Here is a 17,694-nt window from a genome sequence, read left to right on the forward strand (position 1 = left end):
CCTGCTTGCAGTGATGCTTGACGCCAGGTTCTGTTTCGCGAGTGACGTGGGAGCAACCTTCGGCACGGAGGGATGGCATGCGTCATAGGGAAGGCACGCAAGACATCGGGGTTGGACAGCCTTTGAGGAAGCAGAAAGCCCAGACCTGTTTCCGGGGGGTAGGTAAAGCAGAAGAGAATTGGAAAAGCAGGGGGGGTCTACGTGTGTGAAGGCAGGGATGCAGAAGGGAAATCCAAAAAAAAAAAGAAAAAAAGAAAAAAGAAAAAAGGGATCTAAGGGGAGGGAATCGCTGCCATGCCTTCACTTCTAGTGTACTTCCTCCTTTCCACCTTTGCTCGACAAATTTGCCCAGTCTCCCAAGTACTTTCTACCTGTTTGGAACACGCATTTACATCTGCTATGTACATCCCAGAAGGGCTAGTAAACAAGCTAGATGGTTATCCACTCTGCCCATTTTACGGAGTTTACTGCCAGACAAGGGTGAAGCTCAAGGGACACTCCATGGAAAAGTTGGGACTCGGGTAGTAACCGTGACGATCGGTTGAGATATCGACGGGTTTTGACGCCAATTGGGCGGCCAGGGGGGGATGAGCTCGACTTCATCCAAGCAGAAGTGACAGACCAAGCCAAGCATGGTTGACGAGATGCACTACGATTCAATATGTGCGTCACATCAACCCTTTTCGAAATCTCTGGTTCTTTTTGAGACAAAGACCTTCCAGGTGAGGGGGCTGGCACACCCCGTGGCTGCACCGAAATGCACACAAACGGAGCACTTGCGCAACGTCGGCAGTGTGAATCAGTCCCTCATGCTAATTAGACGGCAGTTCAGACGGCCTCAAGATGAGATGCCTCCCGTCTTTGTCACTCTCGAGGATATCAGGCCACCCGCTTGTGTTTGTGTTTACTTCTGCGGTAGCCAGCCATCCTGGTGATACAATGCTCGGCTCTGCCTCGACAGGACAGCCAGGGCAACACTTAAGCTGGCTTCCACCCCCCATCCCCAGATCCCATTTATCCCCCACCAACGTCCACACTTTCGCTTTCCTCCAGTAAAAGACGAAACAAATCCGAGTGAGCTACCTGATATCGGCATGGAGTCTCGCACCATGTGGGTGTCAGGATCACCTCTGTCTCGTCTGGAGCACTCGGTGGGCCGCCGCACTATGTACTTGTGAAATGTTGAGCATCAATTGGCCTCTTTGATCAAGAAGAATTTGGGCTCACTCGCGTCAAAGCTTCTGTTTTCCCAACTCGTGACAAAGTATACAAGTTATTATAAGTTTGCTTGACGTAACTTCGAATAGGAAAGATCTCGATAGGGCATGGCTCATACCGAGCACAAAAAGGGGGCCAATTCCGTGCGCTGCTACAAACAAACCTCAGTTTGATTATGTTCAGGAATTTAGCACATGAGATAGTCGCAGTCCATGACGTCACGAGATGTGGGACTGTCGGCTTGTGGGTACCTCTACGAGGCCTGGCGCGGTCTGGACACCATAGGGCCACAATGCAACCTCGTCCATTGGACCTTCACGCGCATCATCAAACGAAACAAAACAAGCCCGAGACCCAGGAAAACTTGAAGCAATCCAATATTACTGAGCTTCACCACCACACAATGGCGAACCTCCAAGCCACCCTGCATCATGTATTTGAACCCCCCATCGTCTGTTGCCAGTTTTTGTGATACTAAATGCATGACATTTGCCAAGACGACCCCGAATGGCCGCTGTCGGCCACGACACATGGGATGGGCAACGAACGGTTGTGATTGTTGATAGTGATCATCGATCCCCCGTTATGTTTTTGTTTTACTTGGCAAGAGTGCACATGTGATGACGAGTAGGAAGACCACTGTGAGGCTGTGAGCAAATTTTGTTTTATGGCTACCGTACTTGTACACCAAGGCTGATATTCGAGTGCTTCCATCGGTAGGTAGGATGGACATGGCCCCAAGCGCAGCTGATAGGGCTGGGCTGTAAGGCGTTCCAAAAACCTCAAGCTGTCACTCTTGCTGCTTAAATCCGTTCATCCTCCGGTTACCGGATCCACGACCGATCGTGAAGCAGTTGAGGAACTGCACATTTCGCACCCGGCAAGGGAATCTATAGGTAGGATTTATCACCCAGGAACCAACAACAGAATTCCGACACCAACCGCACAGAAAAACGACAAGGCAAATGTTATGGTTGTTCTTGAATCAACTACTATCACGCACTAGCATTGGACATCACCAAAGTCGCCAATCGGATACAATATCCTATACCGTTTCCCAGTATATCCTCGTCCTGACTAATATGAACTCGAAGACAGTGGTTTGACGCTGAGGCCTGGACAACAGTCCGCCGTCGGTGAGGGCTGCGGGAAGGACCCGGACCTACATCTCACCTCGGTGAACGGAATGACGGGAACAACAAAAATGGTTCGTGCAGTCTCTTCGATCAAAACAGTCACATGACCCTGACCGGGAATTTGAAAAAAGTGGACGTCGCGCCACCCACCCAGCGGCGCGCCAAGGGAGAGCTGGAAGCCTGGAGAAAGCGAATGACTGGCAGCAGCAGCTGCAGCCGACAGTCCAGTACCTAGGTACTGGTTCGTTTCAGTTGTTAGCTCGAGACCTCGTGTCAACTTTTCTATGCGTCTTCATAGCCAACTAACGTGTGTTATTACCTTGGAAACGCCATTTCCGATATTCAATATATTATCTCATCTCCCATGAAGACCTTTGTAATTTATAACCAGCCTTTTTGACATGTCTTTGCAAGCTTTGGGACTATTTGGGAGAGATTTGGTCTGGTGTACACAATCAGACGTACATACCTAGTGTACCGAGCTAACAAGCAAACCAGCATCGGACTGTGGTTTGCAGGATTGGCCATGCCTTGCGGCGAGATACATATTGCAGCTGTCAACTCGCCTCACGCCGTGTCCAACAAGCAGCGCGGCTCGGGATTGGACGCCGAGTGGAAGGTCAGGGTTGCAAGGTCGCACTCGTCGCACCCGCCTGGGGAATCTTGGAGTCCAGGCAATTCTCCTGCGAGTGCAGGTGCAGGCAGTGCCTGTGAGTGTCCATTGCCCCTGGGGTTTCCGTTGTGCAGCGACAGTGGAAGAAGTGGCAGGCCCGGCATGGTGGACCGAAGCCTGCATTTTGACTTTTGCTCATCTTTCTTTCTTTGTTTGTTCTGTCACCTTATCCACTTTTTCTGCCTTTTCTTTCACTTGGATCACCACCTGCAGGAAGATACATCTCTGCGCGTCCTCCAGCCTTGCCATGCCATATACCCAATAGATTTGGTTCAGAGCGCCCATTGCATGTTTCAGCCTTTCGACTATCCGGACATATTATCTACAATAAACTACAGAGGTAGCGAGCGAGTTGTACTAAGACACCAAAACACCCTACCCACCCACTCTCCCTCCACTGCTTACGAGATTCCGCAGCGGCGGGATACCCACCGAACAATCCCACCGAACTAAGAACGGGGCGAGTCCACCTTTCCGTCGCGCCGCGCCTTTTCTCGGCGCAGGCCTCCCGAAACGAAGAGACCCCATTCAGTTCCATACTTTCCTTTTCTCTGCTGAGCCTGCTCCACGAAACGGAAGCTCGATCTTTGAACCCACTTCCGTCGGCTGCCTTAGCACAAGAACAAAAAAAAAGCCGTATCGATACCCTTACCTACTTAGCCACTCCGTACAGCTCGACTAGTTTCTCTCTCTACGCCTTACGCCCCTCTTCGTCGTCATACGTCGTCGCTCTTTCTTGTCTCTCTTTATTTTGTTATTAGTAACCCATATACTGTCAATCTGAATCAGCACCGGCCCGCAAAGCGAACGAACGACGACCTCGGGAGGCGGAAAAGATAAGAGCCATGAGCATTTTCAACCAAAAATCCAAGTTCAAAATCAAGACCGAGATCCGCACCGTCCGCGAGACCGTCGAGCGTCCCAAACTCAAAGCGTCGACGTCCTCCTCGAGCATACCCACCACCGGTTCCTCACAACACTCCAGCGTCCGGATCGCGGGGGCGGGGTCATCTCTGTCGCGCGCCTCCTCCACGCCCAGACTCAACGGAACCAGCCACACCACCTCTACCTCCTCCTCCGCCCGCGCCTCCCTCACCAAGGTCACCACAATCCCGACCGCACGACGGATACAGAGCGCGTCGCCCATCCCGTCCATCAACGGCGACGGCCGGAGCAGCCGCAAGCGGCGTGCAATCAAGGCCTCGAGCCGGTCGCCCATCAGCCCGCACTTTTCTGAAGACTCGGATTCGGACAGCAACGGGGACGAGAACTGGGAGGACAACCTGGACGCTCGCAAGCGTCGCAAGCGGGTACACGATGAGCGACCCGTTGACGTGAACCGGAAGTTGCGACACCCAAAGATCTGGAAGGGCGAGGATGCGGATCAGGTGGAGCGGATACCCGGCCCGGCAATTATACATGCGGCCAAGGTTGCGAGCCTGGAGCACAAGTGCAAGCCCGCGCTGGGGCTGAAGAACGAGGAGGTTGCTGTGAGGTTGCAGTATCCTGGGGCCAGGTATCCTGAACGGTGGGTAGTCCTCTTTTATGATTCTGTTCCTCTTATTTAACCCCCTCAAAGAGCATGAAGCTAACTCAGCACGTGTGCGCATCATAGGTACGAACTAGTAGAGGGCAAAGATAAGATCGATGCCGTCAAGGACATCGAAAAAGTAGTACAATTAGCCGCCTCGACCTATCTCACAGACGAAGAGGGCAAGATTTTTCTTGACCATCAAACAGGCATCCTCCGAAAGCTCGTCAAGAGCAAAAACCGATCCGACGGCCCCGGCTTCAAAGCCGCCCTCCGCGAATACAACGACGAATTCCTCAAGCTCATGCGCAAGGGCGTCATTGTCCGAAACCTCGACAAGATGCACGGGATACCGCGCGAGCTGGTGGATTTCATCCTCGACCAAGTATACGACCGCACCGTCGCCCCACGGGTCGAGCTCTTGGCCAAGTACCAAAACGGCAGCGACAACGTTTACGGCGAACTAAACCACCCTTTCATCTCCGACATTCTCGAGCGGACCAACCTGACCTCGGACAAGGTGTTTGTCGATCTCGGCTCGGGTGTCGGCAACGTGACGCTTCAGGCAGCGCTCGAGATTGGGTGCGAGAGCTGGGGCTGCGAGATGATGGAGAATGCGTGTAACCTGGCCGAGGCGCAGTATGATGAGTTCCTGGCCCGCTGCCGGCTGTGGGGGGTCAAGCCCGGCAAGGTACGCCTGGAAAGAGGGGACTTCCGTAAGAACGAGAAGATCCTCGAGGTGCTTAAGCGGGCCGATGTGGTGCTCGTCAACAACCAGGCCTTCACGTCGCAGCTTAATGACAACCTTGTCAGCATGTTCCTGGACCTGAAGATCGGATGCAAGATCATCTCGCTCAAGACATTCGTGCACGACAACAAGAACGCCGAGAACGATGTGGCCACGTCGATCCTAGATGTCGAGCACCTTACGTATCCTGAAGGCTATGTCAGCTGGACTGGCGCTAGCGGGACATATTGTATTTCGACACGGAGGTGATGCAACGGCCAGGGGGTAAATGCTGCGCTGGATTGGGGAAACGAGGAGGTTAGCGAGCTCTTTCCTGCTTTAGGGCTCCTGGGACCATGATGATGATATCTGGATCAAAACATTTGCAAGAGTATGCGCCTATGATGTGTCTTGTTATTCTAGCATAGCGGTTTCTGGATGGCGCGCCTGAAAAGCGAGCTTGTGTTATCCGCGTTGTATGGGCTTTGTTTCTTCATATTGATTGATATACGCAGTATGTATGCGGAAAATAGGTGGAAGGGAAAGGGATGGGAAGTGTAAAAAGGGAAAGGGAGAGGATACCGGGTTTTTATATCGTGTACATACATACCTTTTATAACAGTCCCGGTGTAGTCATACTACGCTGGCTGCGAAGCTCATTACCAAAGATACCCAAACCCGAAACTCCCGCGCTGTGCCGACCAAAGCATTGTAAACCATCTGCCTATCTCCCTCTGGTATCTTTTGCCTTGATCAGGGTGCTGGCAGCGTTCTCGAAAAGGATCATGGAACCTTTTTCAAAGCTCTCAAACAGCCATCTTTGCCCTCCTCTTGTTGTTCATATGTGCATCGCGCTGTGTGATGCTCTCCCTCGCTGCTGGGATCCGCGAATCTGAAATTCCTTGCTTTCCGGCCTTTATCTTCTCCTGGAACCAGATGACCGATGACCGGAACCCGACGTCGAATCGTTCGCCATGTTCATGGCCTCCGCCTCTTGCCCGACCCGCTTCATGAAGCGGGCTACAAGTTGCTTGTTCTCCGCCTCCATCTCGGAGCGCCGCTTTTCGACAAGATCCAAGTGGGTATTTAGCACCTGCAGTTCATCCTGAACGTCGGCCAGCATCTTGCTCTTGGCGCGCAGCTCCTCCTCCCGGTCTCTGAGCTTGATGGTCAATGTCTTCCTCTCGGCCGTCAAGGTTTGTAATGTCTTGTTGTCGGTTGTCGTCTTCGTGCGCAAGCGGACGAGCTCCTCCTCGACTACATTCAACCTCCGCTGGAAGTCGCCCTTGGCGCGGAGGGCTTCGGCGAGATCGACACGGAGGCGGGCGAGAAGGGCAGAGTCGGCGGCGGTCGGCGCAGTTGTTGTCGAGTCAGAGGCAACGGCATCGGTCTTGGTGGTGTCTCGGTCTCGGGGCTTGTTGGCGGCGGCGCTACTTGACGAGGAGGATGATAGGTAGGTCTCGACTTGCTGTTGGAGGGCCGCCTTTTCGGCTTCGAGTACGGATATGCGGTCGAAGAGTTGCTGGCCTGGAGTACTTGCATGTTCAGGATGATGTTTGCTGGGTGGTAAGTTTTGAAGAGTGGATGAAAGGGGAGCGGTGGGACTTCGAACAAGCAAGGCAAGACAAGAAGACAAGACAAGGAAGGAGGGCAAGGCTGAGGCAAGCAACTAACAGGTATCCACAAGCTCTCGGTTGACGGGATTCCGCTGGTCGGCATCCATGAGGGATGAAAGATACTCGTCGCGCCAGCCGGGCATTTTGTTAGATTGCGGCGGAGAAAAGGTCCGAAGCAGATGGCTGGGAAGCTGGGCTCAGATAATCAAGAAGCGGGAAGTCAGAAGAATAAGGCTCCGAAAAGTTGGGAGATGGTACAAATTAACCGGCATGATTCAAGTTCCTGTGCCGGAGGATGGTGATGATGCAAACATAAGGTAGCGACGCTGGTCGGACCGGGAACTTTGTCTTTAGCGCACCCGAGGAGGAGCTCATGATGGAGGGGCTTGTGGGGCTTGACAAGGGGACTGGGTACGGTAGGTACGGTCCCCACACGGTGACTCCACGGGCAAGGCCTGATCAACGACAACTTCGTTGAAGAGCAGGGGGGAGGCATCCATGGCATCCCACTGTGTGCGCCTGCCAGGTCATCCAAGGAACCTCCGCTAGCGTATCACCCACTGCAGTGCAGCCTGAGCCGCCCGGGGGGCTGTTGCAGCCTGTTGGGAACGACAACACCTCCCCCACATGCGGAATCTCGTACCTTACTACCTACTGTAGAGATCTCATGCTCATTCTCATCACTCTCAACTCACTCCCAAATATGCAAACATGATGATATGATGGAGGTCCCTCATCCAACAGCAGGATGGGAACAGGTTGGCGAAAAGTTTTACCGCAAGACCCAACTGTACACCCAAGTTTTTGATGCGGACCTAGACCTTGACAACTACATTGTTGCTGGTGCCCCCTACGGCGGAGCTGTTGGTATTGTTTTCCTTGTGATCCCACTCGATGATGACGTGTTCCAGAAAGGTCATGCTCTGACACTGCCCTCACAGCTCTATACCGTGATGAGGAGAAACTGGTAGCCTTCGCCGCAGGGAGGCCCTCCAAACCGAGCATAGACATCTACAGCTGTGCCGGGAAGCTCATCAGGCGCATTCCGTGGGACAAGGGGTCCATCAAGGGCCTGGGTTGGTCCGAGGATGAGAAGCTTCTAGTTGTCACGGGAGACGGCACCGTGAGATGCTACTACGATCTCCAGGGCGACTTCACCCAGTTTTCGCTTGGACACGACGCCGACGAGATCGGGGTTCGGTCATGCAAGTTCTACGGCCACGGCCTTGTTGCTCTCTTGAACAACAACTCGCTCGTATCAGTCTCGGCTTATGATGAACCGAGACCCAAACTCCTGGCACAACCTCCCGAAGGCCAAGTCCACTCCTGGTCTCTCGTTCCGCCTGCTTACACACTGTCGAGATCCGTCGAGGTCTTGCTGAGCATCGGCCAGACAATCTACGTCTCTGACGCCAGCGAGTGCGAAGACCGCTTCATCGATATTGGGCCCTTTTCACACATCAGCATTTCGCCAAACGGCAAGTTCGTTGCCTTGTACACAAAAACTGGCAAGGCTCACGTCATCAGCAGCGACTTCCAGACTCGTCTGAGCGAGTACGTTTCCAAATCCAAGATCCCACCACAATACTTCGAATGGTGCGGTAACGATGCTGTCGTCGTTGCCTGGGAGGATGAAGTTCGGCTCGTCGGGCCCGGGGGTTCACTAGCCAGGTTCTACTACGACAATGGCCGAATCCATATCCTCCCCGACTTCGACGGCGTGCGCGTTCTCGCCAACGACACCTGCGATTTCCTGCAAAAGGTTCCCGATGTCATCGAGGAAGTCTTCCGTCTGGGCACCGACTCGCCCGCGTCCATCTTGCTAGACGCGGTCGAACAGCTCGAGATGCAGTCACCCAAAGCCGACGATAACATTCAGCTCATCCGGTCCAACCTCGTCGAAGCCGTCGACACGTGCGTCAACGCCGCCGGCCAGGAATTCAGCATCCACTGGCAAAAACAGCTGCTGAAGGCCGCCTCCTTTGGCAAGTCCGTCCTCGATATTTACAACAGTGACGATTTCGTCGACATGTGCGAGACCCTCCGCGTGCTCAATGCCGTGCGCTTCTTCGAGATCGGCCTCCCCCTATCCTACGAGCAATACCAGCGCCTCTCTCCTTCGGGCTTGATTGCCCGTCTGCTCAACCGCCGCGAATACCTCCTCGCCCTCAAGATCGCTGGCTACCTCCGCCTCCCCACCGACAAGATCTACGTGCACTGGGCCTCGGCCAAAGTGCGCGTCGGCGCCGAAGACGACGATACCATTTGTCGCAAGATCGTCGATAAGCTCTCAGGCAAACCGGGTATCTCCTTCGAAGCCATCGCCCGGGCCGCCTACGACGAAGGCCGTGGTCGTCTAGCGACCGAACTGCTCAACCATGAACCGCGCGCAGGCCGACAGGTACCGCTGCTACTCAGCATGGAAGAAGATGAAGTCGCGCTCGACAAGGCCATCGAGTCCGGCGACACCGACCTCGTCTACTTTGTGCTGCACCAGCTCAAGCGCAAGCTGCCTTTGGCCACCTTTTTCCGGGTCATCAGCAGCCGGCCGACAGCCACGGCGCTGGTGGAGGCGTCGGCGCGTCTCGGTGGCGGCGTGGTCCTCGGTAACGTTGATGAAGGTCAACACGCTGCCAGCCATAGCTACAACCAAAGCGGAAGCGGCGGCACTACCACTTGCGAAGATACAGCTTTGTTGAAGGACCTCTACTACCAAGACGACCGACGCGTCGATGGCTCCGACGTCTTTGTGCGCGAAGCTTTACGCCAGCCGGAGGCCCGAACAGCAGCGGACAAGCTAGCGCTAGCAGCCAAGTTGTTGTCCGACAATGCCAAGGAGAACGCGTTTGAGCTTTCGGCGCTCAAAGAGGCGACGACGCTGCTGAGGATGCAGGAGGCATTTGATCGTGATTTGCACCCGGAGACGTTCACGGGCTTGTCGGTCAATCAGACTGTGTTCAAGCTGATTAGACTGGGGTACCATGGGAGAGCAAAGAAGGTGCAGAGCGAGTTCAAGGTTACTGAGAAGGTTGCTTGGTGGATTCGGTATGTTTTTTTGTCTCCTTCACTTGCCCATCATTTTCCTCTCCTTTCCCCTTTACTTTCCTTGTTTTTCACCCATCACTAACTAGAACCTACCAACCGCACGCAGCCTCCAAGCCCTAGTCTCCAAACGCGACTGGTCCGAAATCGAAGACCTCGCTTCTAAAAACCGCAAGTCACCCATTGGTTGGGAACCTTTCTACACCCAAGTGCTGCAGGCGGGCAACCAGCGACTGGCGGCGACTTTCATCCCCAAGTGTGCGGCCTCTGGTGGACTGGAACCGGGCGCGACGATTGGCATGTACGAGAAGTGTGGGATGCGGGTCAAGGCCGCTGAGGAGGCGGTGAAATTCAAGGATGCGGAAGCTTGGGCGAGGTTGCTGGAAGAGGCGGGTAGGGGCACGCAGGAGGGGAGAGAGATTGAACGGTTGGGGCAGAGTGTTTTTAGGAGATGATATGGGGGGGGGGGGGGTTGGCTGATGGAAGGGTATGAGGGTTACGAATTAGGTCAGGCATTTGTGGTTTGTGGTCATTTGTTCCCCCTCTCTAGGAATCGAATACAAGTGAAGTGGTATGGCTTTTGGACGAGGCAGCTTCGTGGTAAGAGAGTAGAAGGAAGATCTTCCTCTGTTCCGTCTATGTCACTCGTCGACGTCAGGCTCATTCGTGAGCGAAGTATCAAAATCCATCTGAGACTCAAGTTAACAAGACTTCGACATGTATATTATCTAGCGCCAAGTAAACTGGTATCGCTATGCCCCGTTATTTCGCCATGGTTGATATCGCTGTGTAGATCTGACAGAAATCAACAATGCCAGCCTAACCCGTGATTCGTACTATTCGAGAAAATGAATCGAGCCTTCCTTTTCCCCACAACAAACTCCTCAAGACAAAAACGGTGATGACGCTGTCTACATACTATCAACGTTTCCTCGCACCACTCAACAACAAGATATGAAATCGTTTCTTCCTCTGACTCTCACTTGACCACTCAACAACGTTGCCTCTCTGCTGCCTGGCCTGTTTAGCTGTTGTGCTCTGGCCTTTTCCTCTTGCAAGGTTCAGAGCAGAGAGATCGAGCAGCCGGACAATTGTTTATACTTCTTGCTTCTGACAAATGTCCCGTATCGTATCTGCCTCAAGCGGAAACCTGCAAATACTTCTTCCTTTGCCTCTCCAAGTCAACAAAGACCTCCAAACTCCTTCGGATGCCAGCGTCCATGATCCTTATCGACAGTGACGCAACCAACAGCATATAGTATAAAGAAAATCACTCCACCAAGACCGACGAAGGAGAGATGGTGAAGACAGAATAACACCCCCTGCAGTGAACGCTAAGCAGAGTGTCATCGTATGTCACCTGCTGAGTAGCTGAGCTGTCTGTAGACCGCAGACATTAGACCACCGTACTAGCCGATGCAATAGGGGGCCTGTCGTGTATAGCCTGCTGGATGGCTGATGAGTTGATCGTAGACAGTGGACCGTAGGCTGTACAAGCCCAAGCAAAAGGGGGCTGATGTACACTAAAATCACCGGGGACAGGAACAGAGGCTATGTACTCCCAGTGGCCCCAGTGATGTGAGCACCTGCGACTGCGGCTTCGAGACTGGCTAGTCTCGAAACATTGTCGGGTTCTCCGTTGGCTCGCGTGCGTGTGGTGCTGCCACCATCAAAGACCCAAGGCCCAACGTCGTTACGTGGTGTGATCGGACCCTCGTGAGTGCTAACCGCGTGAACGATTCCAGTGGGCGACGGAGTTCTGGCGGCATCTCGAAAACCTTCACCTGCTTGACCATTGACTGCAGCTGGGTTCTGCCGAATGGGCACTGGCTGCGACGTTGAGTGATGCGAGACCACGGGACGGCTAGTCCCGTCGAAAGGATTAGATACAGCGGACTGTTGCGGGTTCGAATACAGCATCGTCACGTCACCGCTAGCGTCTGTTTCGTGTTGGTGACTCGACGTAACCGCTGCCGGTCGAGCTTGGGCGTCGTTGGAGCTGGCTTGACTTTCATCTTGAACGTATACGGCGTCTTCCATCTGTTCGTCGGCCTCCAGTTGCTCCCAATCCTCCGGATCGTCAACTTCAGCCTCAAGATCGGCAGCGGCACGGCAATTAGGGCATATGAACTGAGGATAAGATGGCGACGACAGCAATGATCGGATGCACTTGTAGTGCCATGTATGCGAGCAAGGGGCTACAAACAGGGACTGGCAGGGCTGTCATCCGAAGGTTTGATTAGTCACCAGAAACAAGATGAGAAAATAGCTGATGGGATGAAAGGTTGTGGGTTACTTACCCCTATGCTATTAAGACAGATCGAGCAGTCTTGCGAGTATGACTGGGAAGCGCCATTCGCAGAACTTTGGGCTGTCATGTTTCTAAGCCTCTTGTGCGTTTGCATGCTGTAGAAGTGTCAGTTAGTACCTATGTTAAATGAGAACGCACGACAGGTTCAGGAGCCTGCAGCATAAAACAAGACGGCGAGCGATGAAATACTAACTTGAAGGCGTTGAGTTTGGCCTGCCAGCCACGATTTAGCTCGAGCCTCATTTTGACACAGCGGAATATCATTTCCTCGCCTCCCTTGAAGTCGATTCCCAACTGTACGATATCGCCATCATTGACGGGGAAGGGCTTGGATTCAGTCCCTGGAGGACTGAGGCGTATGTGGTTGAGGAAGGTCCCACTACTGCTTTTGACATCTTTGATAAACCACTTTCCGTCTTCATACCAAAACTCGCAATGCCGCCTGCTGACGACCTTGCTTTTGAATCCTACGGGCGCTGCCGAGGGCACATTATGCGGAACCACCGAAGGTTTATCTCTTTCGGAATATCTGCCGACGCGAATGACTTCTTTTCCGGTTGGTAAAGTGCGTGAGATCGGAGAGAAGGTAAGCGATGGGCGTGTCGCCCTAGGGTCGTAGAAGGTGCTGAAACGTATCGAGGGAAGCGACTCCATGTTTCCACCAGTTTCAGCCCTGGTCGCAATGTCGCTTGTAGTCGCGGATCGAGCCCTGGTCATGGTGGCCGCGTTATTGTTATTACTAATGATGTTACCCGTGGAGGAGCTGTTGCTGTGAAGAGTGTCTGCAGCCACCCGAATGCCGTTGTCATCCGAAGGAGAAGCTATCCCTGGAGGTACTGATGTCGTCGGCGAGGTAACAGTAGGCGACTCCAGAGATGCAGAAGCGACGCCGTCGGTGAGGGAGTGGGAACGGTGCGGGAGAAGAGAAAAGGGCGTTCGATTGGACCGCACCGAGGCCGAGTGGTTGGGATTTACAGTCGCGTCGTTGGTCGATAGCGAAGGCGAATGTCGGGAGGGGTGCGCAGGGTCGCTGTGGCCGCGGGAAATGAAGGGGATATGGATGGAGGAGAGAGAGGAGGAATTCTGGTGATGGGCGCGGCCGTGGTGAGACGGATTGCGAGCTGCGGAGACGAGATTGTTTGCGCTGGGGATGGCGGTGTTATTGTTGTTGTTAGCGGCGGCTTTTGCACCTGCTGTGGCTGTGGGGGCTTCGGGGCCCGAACCAGGGCCAGCAGACGTGGTGGTGGTGCTGCTGACCGTGCCGCTTGACGAGTTGGAGACTTGCGGGTTGGAGGCGGATTGGTGGGTGGTGTCGGTGTGTAGAGCCAAGGTCACGGAATGATGTCCCGAGGCGTTGACAGGCGAGTTGGGCGTGGTCGTCGTGGGCGAAGAGTGATCCCGCGACAGGATGTGAGTTTGGGTGTAATTCCGGAGGTAACTCAGCCCGCGCAGTCGGCTTGTTCTCGACGTTGAGCCCGAGCTTCCAGTGGCAGCGGCGGCGGACGTGGGTGAGGCAGCAACACCTGGCGAAGCGACCGAATCACTCCCAAAGCCAGGAAATGCGGGCGCTGGGGTCGAGTGGGTGAACATCATATGCCTCTACAAGTAACAGGCAACTCAAGGAAGGTAAGGTCGATAGGAGGGCATTTAGAGGAAGGTGCCGGTGACAGCTGTGCGTGCAGATGGATCGATTCCTTCTTCAAGTTGATTTCAACCAGCGGTAGAGGCAACAAGCAAGGGGGGGGGGAGGGACTTGTGACTGTTATCCAATTAATAAACAAATAGAAGGTACCAAGAGGTTGGGGCGGAACGAGGAATAGGTAGGTACTGGCATATACGGCAGAACCACTCGAGTCAGGGACCGGAAAAGGAGAAAAAAGAAATAACAGCGAGGCGGCGGTAGGTTTGTTAAAGATAAAAAGAAAAAGAGATATGGGGAGGTTAGTAGGTCAAGACGTGTGAAAAGTCAAGCAACTGCTTGGATTGTGTTAGTTTTTCTTCTCTAGAGAGCCGTTATCCGTACCATCCACCCAAACAACCTGGAAGTTGACCAGGAGTCCAGCCCAGGCAAAGCCAGATTCCAAGGCCCAAGGGGGTCCTCTCTGGTGGCTCTGATGGGGTCCTCTGCTAGTATCGGGGCGATTCTCAAGGCCTCAGGTCCTGTCGAGCTGTGCCGACCAAGCCAGAGACCCCGGAGCAGACAAGCGAAAGCGATCCGGGCAAGGTGGAAATGGGCATGATAGATGGATAAATGGGGGTGGGGTGCGCCGGGTGTACACTAGAGCACATGCCGTCCGTTTGTTATCCATCCAGTCCATCCATACCTCTACGTACCCGTCAGGTCGTCAGGGCACCGTGAGGCCCTCGGACCATCCATCCACATGCGACCGTTGTCTATACATAATGTCTATGATGCCCACGATAGCCTTGATATCGCCCTTGGTGTAGTGGTGCAATGACTGCTGGGTTGGACGTATGGATAGGTGCTGACTTGTGTGGTTCAGCTGCCTTCCTAGATACTGATGAATCGATGCTCCTGTCTGGCGTGGGAGATGAGGCATGGATTGAAAAAAAAAAAGCACAAAGGGTTGGGCTTGGCTGGCATGGTGCGATTAACCTTTCCCTATGCGGCCATGTCGCTATACAGACGGAGCCTGACCTTGATAGGTATGAGGCCAGGTGCACATCGGATATGACAGCTCAGGTGCCCCTATACACTACAGATACTCTACTTCAACGAAGCTTGACATCTCACGAATCCTCAGACCATGAGGCTGTAGATATCTGTAGGTAATCTGCTGACGTTGTCTGCCATGTCGTCGATATGCAAGTCTCTCTCGTCTGAAGAAAGTACCCACTCACGGCGTGTACGTACAGTACCTCTACCACCTAGCGAGCGGCTACTTCCGCACAATCGTCTCCAGAGCATCATACAGGTATTTGGTCCCTTAAAACCTCCATCGATAAAACCATCGAGTGTATGGAATTCTTCCAACCACTCACGCGGCAGCAACCGTGACCGCAGGAACCTCCGAAATGACGAGAAGTACCACAGTGCTCAGCTGAGGAAAGAGCCAAAAGTGCTTGCGTGCCAAGTCGCTGAGAGCCATCCCACATGTGGACATGGGCTCCGCACGGTAGAGCCGTAGCCTTCCTGGCCAAAGCACGTTGATCATATCGATAAGGCGCCTGTGCAGGGCAGCTGCAGGGATGGGTTGTGGGGCATGTGGATTGAGGTTCTGGACTAGGTTTGGTTGGGCTCTGGCACACTGCCTGCACCTGGCTGCGCATTGACGCTCGCTGGACCGATGAACAAGCGTACCCCGGGCTGCCTCCCCGTCGCTGCCCTCCACTGCCCTGCTGGTGCCGCGCTTGCTGCCGCCCGCTGCACTGTCCGTGGTGGGCTGGCAACAACCTACCTACCTAAGCTGCCCCTGCCTGGTGGGCTGCCGTGGTGCCGCATTAGGTTTTCGCTGGCGGCAACGGGCACTGAGTGGCCACTGGCGGCACGGCGGGCAGCATTTGCATCCAAGTGCCCAGAAGTCGCGATCGAGCAATGCCATTATACCGGACGAGGTAGACCACCCACCCACATTACGCTGCCGCATCACAATTGTTGCAGCCATGCTGAATCGCTTCCGGCCAGCGCGGCTAGTAGCCCAATCCTCCAGATGCTTGCCCTTGACGAGGGCGCGGGCAGGTCCCTTGCCCGTTAACAATGTCAGGACTTTGGCTACGAGAGCCGCTGCTGTCAACACCAAGGTATGCTCCAAGTTTGAAGAGCCCCAAAAATCTGGTCATGATGCAGTCCCACAAGTACTGACTATGACTCCAGGAACCGACCGAACGCGACAACATCACCACTCTCTCCAATGGTGTCCGTGTCGCTTCCGAGGACCTTCCTGATGCCTTCTCCGGTGTAGGTGTCTACATCGACGCGGGGTCCCGATATGAAAACGACTATGTCCGGGGTGCCAGTCACATCATGGACCGGCTAGCCTTCAAGTCTACAAGTACGAGGACCGCGGACGAAATGCTCGAAACTGTTGAGAAGCTCGGTGGTAACATTCAGTGCGCTTCTTCTCGCGAGTCTATGATGTACCAGGCGGCCACCTTCAACAAGGCTATTCCCACCGCTGTTGAGCTCATGGCCGAGACCATCCGCGATCCCAAGCTTACGGACGAGGAGCTGGAGGGACAGATCATGACGGCGCAATATGAGGTCAACGAGATCTGGTCCAAGGCCGAACTGATTCTGCCCGAGTTGGTGCATATGGCTGCCTTCAAGGACAACACTCTTGGCAACCCGTTGCTTTGTCCCAAGGAGAGGTTAGATTACATCAACCGGGATGTCATCCAAACATACCGCGACGCTTTCTACAGGCCCGAGCGCCTTGTTGTTGCCTTTGCTGGTGTGCCTCATGAGAAGGCCGTCAAGCTCGCCGAGAAGTACTTTGGTGATATGAAGGCCTCTGATGCTCCCGGTCTCTCGAGGACAGGTTCCGAAACCTCTGTCGACTCGCTAGTGTCCGAGTCCAGCGAGGCCTCGAGTGAATCTTCATCATCCTCCTCGGACTCTTCCGAGTCGAGTGGCGGGCTGCTCTCCAAGCTTTTCTCTCCCAAGGCCAAGAAGGCCACCCCCAACCCCTTCCTCACCCGGGTACCTATTAGCACCGAAGACTTGACTCGGCCCGCTCACTACACAGGCGGTTTCCTCACCCTCCCACCACAGCCCCCACCGCTCAACCCCAACCTTCCTACATTCACCCACATCCAGCTCGCCTTCGAGGGCCTCGCCATCTCAGACGACGACATTTACGCCCTCGCCACCCTGCAGACCCTCCTCGGCGGCGGCGGCTCCTTCTCCGCCGGCGGTCCCGGCAAGGGCATGTACTCGCGTCTCTACACCAACGTTCTCAACCAGCACGGCTGGGTTGAGTCCTGCGTGGCCTTCAACCACTCATACACGGACTCGGGTCTCTTCGGCATCGCCGCCTCGTGCTACCCGGGTCGCACCCTGCCCATGCTCCAGGTCATGTGCCGCGAGCTGCACGCCCTCACCACCGACCATGGCTACTCGGCCCTGGGCGAGCTCGAGGTTTCGCGCGCCAAGAACCAGCTCCGCAGCAGCCTCCTGATGAACCTCGAGAGCCGCATGGTCGAGCTCGAGGATCTGGGCCGCCAAGTTCAGGTTCACGGTCGCAAGATCCCGGTCCGCGAGATGACGCGCCGTATCAACGAGCTGACGGTCAAGGACCTCCGAAGGGTCGCTAAGCGCGTGGTCGGTGGCATGGCGAATAACGCCGGCCAGGGAAGCGGTGCGCCAACGGTGGTGCTGCAGGAGGCGACGGTGCAAGGACTCAAGACTACGGAGCTGGGGTGGGATCAGATCCAGGATACAATTGCTCAGTGGAAGCTTGGTAGACGGTAAACATTTGTA

General features: G+C 54.6%; 5 protein-coding genes across 5 annotated transcripts; 3 read left to right on the forward strand and 2 right to left on the reverse strand.

Annotated features, from left to right (window-relative positions):
• Nucleotides 1-3,621: 3,621 nt before the first annotated feature.
• On the forward strand, nt 3,622-5,694 carry B0T23DRAFT_112514 (histone-lysine N-methyltransferase, H3 lysine-79 specific). Its single transcript, XM_062831884.1, has 2 exons — nt 3,622-4,555; nt 4,643-5,694. The coding sequence occupies exons 1-2, from the start codon at nt 3,873-3,875 to the stop codon at nt 5,553-5,555; spliced, it is 1,596 nt and encodes a 531-aa protein (XP_062694014.1). The 5' UTR covers nt 3,622-3,872; the 3' UTR covers nt 5,556-5,694.
• Nucleotides 5,695-5,928: 234 nt separating this feature from the next.
• On the reverse strand, nt 5,929-7,159 carry B0T23DRAFT_112507 (autophagy-related protein 16). Its single transcript, XM_062831883.1, has 2 exons — nt 6,960-7,159; nt 5,929-6,812 (listed from the first exon to the last, which is right to left on the reverse strand). Exons 1-2 carry the CDS (start codon nt 7,042-7,044, stop codon nt 6,202-6,204), a joined length of 696 nt encoding a protein of 231 aa, XP_062694015.1. The 5' UTR covers nt 7,045-7,159; the 3' UTR covers nt 5,929-6,201.
• Nucleotides 7,160-7,495: 336 nt separating this feature from the next.
• Nucleotides 7,496-10,398, forward strand: B0T23DRAFT_355622 (vacuolar protein sorting-associated protein 16; the record flags this gene model as incomplete). Its single annotated transcript, XM_062836161.1, has 3 exons — nt 7,496-7,768; nt 7,843-9,946; nt 10,053-10,398. The coding sequence occupies exons 1-3, from the start codon at nt 7,621-7,623 to the stop codon at nt 10,396-10,398; spliced, it is 2,598 nt and encodes an 865-aa protein (XP_062694016.1). The 5' UTR covers nt 7,496-7,620.
• Nucleotides 10,399-11,494: 1,096 nt separating this feature from the next.
• Nucleotides 11,495-13,844, reverse strand: B0T23DRAFT_313321 (uncharacterized protein; the record flags this gene model as incomplete). Its single annotated transcript, XM_062834737.1, has 3 exons — nt 11,495-12,163; nt 12,244-12,349; nt 12,448-13,844. The coding sequence occupies 3 exons, from the start codon at nt 13,842-13,844 to the stop codon at nt 11,495-11,497; spliced, it is 2,172 nt and encodes a 723-aa protein (XP_062694017.1).
• A 2,034-nt stretch (nt 13,845-15,878) lies between these two features.
• On the forward strand, nt 15,879-17,685 carry B0T23DRAFT_314473 (mitochondrial processing peptidase alpha subunit; the record flags this gene model as incomplete). The annotated part of the gene is made up of 2 exons (XM_062834799.1): nt 15,879-16,016; nt 16,090-17,685. 2 exons carry the CDS (start codon nt 15,879-15,881, stop codon nt 17,683-17,685), a joined length of 1,734 nt encoding a protein of 577 aa, XP_062694018.1.
• Between the last annotated feature and the right edge of the window lie 9 nt (nt 17,686-17,694).

Source organism: Neurospora hispaniola, assembly GCF_033458365.1.
Source record: "Neurospora hispaniola strain FGSC 10403 chromosome Unknown B0T23scaffold_3, whole genome shotgun sequence".
Lineage (NCBI taxonomy): Eukaryota > Fungi > Ascomycota > Sordariomycetes > Sordariales > Sordariaceae > Neurospora > Neurospora hispaniola.